Source organism: Brassica napus, chromosome A8, assembly GCF_020379485.1.
Source record: "Brassica napus cultivar Da-Ae chromosome A8, Da-Ae, whole genome shotgun sequence".
In the NCBI taxonomy this organism is placed as follows: domain Eukaryota; kingdom Viridiplantae; phylum Streptophyta; class Magnoliopsida; order Brassicales; family Brassicaceae; genus Brassica; species Brassica napus.
The window spans coordinates 13,679,479-13,683,663 of NC_063441.1; the positions used below are offsets into that span (position 1 = coordinate 13,679,479).

The window sequence follows — 4,185 nt, forward strand, 5'->3', positions numbered from 1 at the left end:
AAATATTATTAAAAATTCTTAAACATCGCTTCTGTTTTAATAGTATAGAAATGTATCTTAACCTCCTTTTCATATAATTATGAAAAAATCTTATAAAAGTACAGTCAAACTTCTATTTTTGTTAATTCACTGTATCAAGACCGTAAAACAAATAGTATAAATATTACTAGAAACTCTTAAGCATCATCAAGCGAATTTTTAGTTCCGCAATGAAGCTTCTTTTGCTACTGCTTGCCTTCTGCTGCCTTTCTCTATCAAGTTGTTCCCCTTCTTGTCCTCTGATTTTCATAAATTATTATTGTTGTTATGTTAAATTGAATCTCCTATAAGGTTTCTCTATCAATATATATTTTTAATGCTTGTACGTAGTAAGAACTTTTGAATTTCTTATTATTAACGAAAAATAAATAATTAATATAACATAATTTTGTATGAAAATTTTTTGCAGGGTGTGAAGAAAAGAACGTACCATATGATTACTCGGCAACGATAGAGGTAAGCAATTATGTGTTCTTTCAGACATGTTCATTATAAAGTTCTGTTTTTGATTATCTTTTTGTTCTGGTGCAGTGTCTAGGGAACCCTAATAAGCCACAGTACAATGGAGGGATCATCGTTAACCCTGACTTACAAAATGGTTCTCAGGGATGGTCACAAATGGGAAACACCAAAGTCGATTTCACAGAATTTGGAGGCAATAAGTTTGTTATTGCACGAGGGAGGAATCAATCTTATGATAGCGTCTCACAAAAGGTTTATTTGGAAAAGGGACTTCTCTACACTTTCTCTGGTAGATAAAATTTTGAATTTGTGTTTCTTGGCTCACATTCTTTAGAAAGCAAGCATTGTGCCAAGTATCGTCTAACGTGTTTTATGTAACTTGTAGCATGGTTACAAGTAAGTAAAGGGAATTCTCCTGTGAGAGCCGTTTTCAAGAAGAATGGTAAATATAAGCATGCCGGTTCAGTTATTGCTGAATCCAAATGCTGGTCCATGCTCAAAGGTGGTCTTACTGTTGACGAATCTGGTCCTGCCGATCTCTACTTTGAGGTATCTTCATATACAAACATAGTAAATTAGTAATGGTCTAGATTGTTTGTCTAAGAAAACTACTACTTTTAATATATTCTTAAAAGGAAAGTTGCAATACGACACCAAAGTTTATTTTTAAAAAGGAAGAATTTTTTTGAAAAGTAATTTATGATTGAGAAATTTTTAGGATAACACTAATTTTTTTATTATAAATATAACACACAAAAATCCAAATGACCATAATATTTAATTAAAAAAATAAAACAACACTTATATCTCTAGGGTTAATTAATCTACACTTAAGGTTAGATTTGAGGGACGGAGTTTAGGCTTTTTTTTAATATTATTCAAAATTTAAAATAATAATTTTTTAAAAGTTTCAAAAATAATTTTAGGATTTCAAAAGAAATTTTTGAAAAAAAATATATTCGAATTGAAAAAATATTTAGAATTAAAAATATTTTTTATTATTTATTTATATTTATATATCTTAAAATAATGGTAGAAAGGTCTTTTATCTCTTTATTTAAACTTCTTTTTATCATTTTTTATTTTCAAAAAAGAATTAAAAAAAGGTCATTTATTTATTTATTTGCTCTTTTGGTCAAAAACACTTATTTTATGGTCTTTTGGGAGATTTGCTATGATTTATGGTTCTTTTCATTTTAAATGTGAAAAGGAAAACGTTACATTTAAGTGGAAACAGAGAAACTGACCAATGATGATTCTTACTGACTTATTGTCATGTGTAGAGCGAGGACACAACCGCTGAGATTTGGGTTGACAGCGTCTCGTTGCAACCATTTACACAAGAAGAGTGGAGCTCTCACCACAAGCAGAGCATTGACATAACGAGGAAAGGAGCCGTGAGGATCAGAGCCGTAAACAGCGCCGGTGAGCCAGTACCAAACGCAACCATCTCAATCTTACAGAACAGACTCGGGTTCCCATTCGGGTGCTCGGCAGGAAGTAACATACTTGGGAACCAAGCCTTCCAAGACTGGTTCACTAAGAGATTCACCGTGACAGTTTTCGAGAACGAGATGAAATGGTACAGCACGGAAGTTGTAAGAGGCAAAGAGGATTACTCAACCGCAGACGCGATGGTAAGATTATTCAAGCAGCATGGGATCGCTATACGTGGCCACCATATTATATTGGACGACCCTAAATATCAACCTAGTTGGGTGACGGCATTGAACGGACCCGATCTCTACAACGCCGTGAAGAGAAGGGTTGACTCGGTGGTGTCAAGGTACAAAGGCCAGCTCGCTAGTTGGGACGTTGTGAATGAGAATCTTCATTTCTCGTTCTTTGAGAACAAGATGGGCCCTAAAGTCTCCTATAACGTCTTTGAGCAGGCGCATGCTGTTGACCCAACGACTACAATGTTTATGAATGAATTCAATACGTTAGAGCAACCAGGGGATGCGGTGTCTAGTCCAGCAAGGTATTTGCAGAAGCTTAGAGAGCTTCAATCTATTCGTGTCCCCGGAAACATTCCTTTAGGGATCGGTCTTGAGTCTCATTTTTTCAACACTCCTAACATTCCGTATATGAGATCAGCTCTTGACACTCTTGGTGCCACTGGTTTGCCTATTTGGCTCACTGAGGTCGACGTCGCAGCTCCTCCAAATGTTCAGGTAACTGAAATATATTTAAGGGTTATAAATATTTTAACGTTAGTCTTAATAACAATATTTTTTTTTTACAATTTGAGAAAATCTTGGGGGTAAATGTTTCATCCGTCTGTGCTTAGAATCGGCTCTGCTCTTATAAGGGCTACTGGAAATCCTGTCCCATGTTGTTCCGCTCTGTCTGATATCTGAGTTTCTTGCAGGCCAATTATTTCGAGCAGGTCCTTAGGGAAGGCCACGCACATCCGAAAGTGACGGGAATGGTGACGTGGTCAGGTTATAATCCAAGAGGTTGTTTCCGAATGTGCCTCACCGATGGCAACTTCAGGAACCTACCAACCGGAGACGTTGTGGACAAACTTCTGCGAGAGTGGGGAGGGCTTCGTGGGAAAACCACAGGTTTAACTGATGCTGATGGATATTTTGAAGCTTCACTCTTTCATGGTGACTATGATCTCAGTATTGCTCACCCTCTCACCAATTGCACAGCTTCTCACAGCTTTAAGTTGACTTCTGATGATTATCACCCATCTCCTACTGTCGTTCGTGTTTGAGACGCTAAGTTTAAGTTTACAACTACTTTGTAACTGAGTAGCTTGATTTTAAATTGTAGCCTTCTGTGAAGAAACTCCCGAGGGTTATTATTATTCACAAACACCATTAAGTTGGTTTACTAAAGTTTAAGCCTTGGTAGCATCTATCAGTCAATAATACTAATAACCAACTTCGATGTATAACCGATTTAAGACTTTTATTTCTTATATTTCTGATCCAACATTGGTTGTTAAACTCGTAGGAAGTTAAACAAATCAAACTACTACATATGGGCACTCGTAGTAAATAAAATATTTTTGAAGAATGCATGGACCAAGTGTAGTTAAATGGTCAACTATTTTTGAAGAATGCATGGATTTGGGTCAGATTAGAAAATTGAATGAAACATGTATTGTCCTTTCTATGTGAAATGATATAAAATCTCTTTCTTTTTTCTTGGTAAAAATATAAAATCTCTTTATATGCACGTTTATGTAGGAACTAGGAAGACAGTCTTCTGTCTCCCAGGCACTGCGAGTGCCGTTTCTTACCCATGGTAATATGGACATTTACCATGAGTCCATAGATCTATAAATTTGTTTTATTGTTTTAAAGGTCCATTTCAATCGGTTAAATTATCAAAAAAGACTATAATTAAGTAAATATAATTTACTTATTAAAAGACAAGACAATAAGAAATATGTATTTTCATCACTAGTTTTGAGATATTTTTTTTCTATTTGTTTCAGACCAAATTAAAAGAAATGCAATGAAAAAAAATATAGAAAATAGTTATAAAATGGTCCATATTTCATGTTTCGTCCAAGACTATTATATTGGTTAAGACGGCACTGCCTATTCCCACTACCACTATTGAGTTACTCAGAAAAATAAGATAAGGAATCGTATCTTGCATTTTGTTCCACACAGTCAACTTTTGTTCCACACAGTCAACTGTTATTTATCATAAACAAAAGGATTT

General features: G+C 35.0%; 1 protein-coding gene across 1 annotated transcript; it reads left to right on the forward strand.

Annotated features, from left to right (window-relative positions):
* The first annotated feature begins 209 nt into the window (after positions 1-209).
* Positions 210-3,595, forward strand: LOC106432980 (endo-1,4-beta-xylanase 5). The gene is made up of 5 exons (XM_048737484.1): positions 210-258; positions 449-495; positions 571-790; positions 887-1,050; positions 1,785-3,595. Exons 1-5 carry the CDS (start codon positions 210-212, stop codon positions 2,766-2,768), a joined length of 1,464 nt encoding a protein of 487 aa, XP_048593441.1. The 3' UTR covers positions 2,769-3,595.
* The last annotated feature ends 590 nt before the right edge of the window (positions 3,596-4,185 follow it).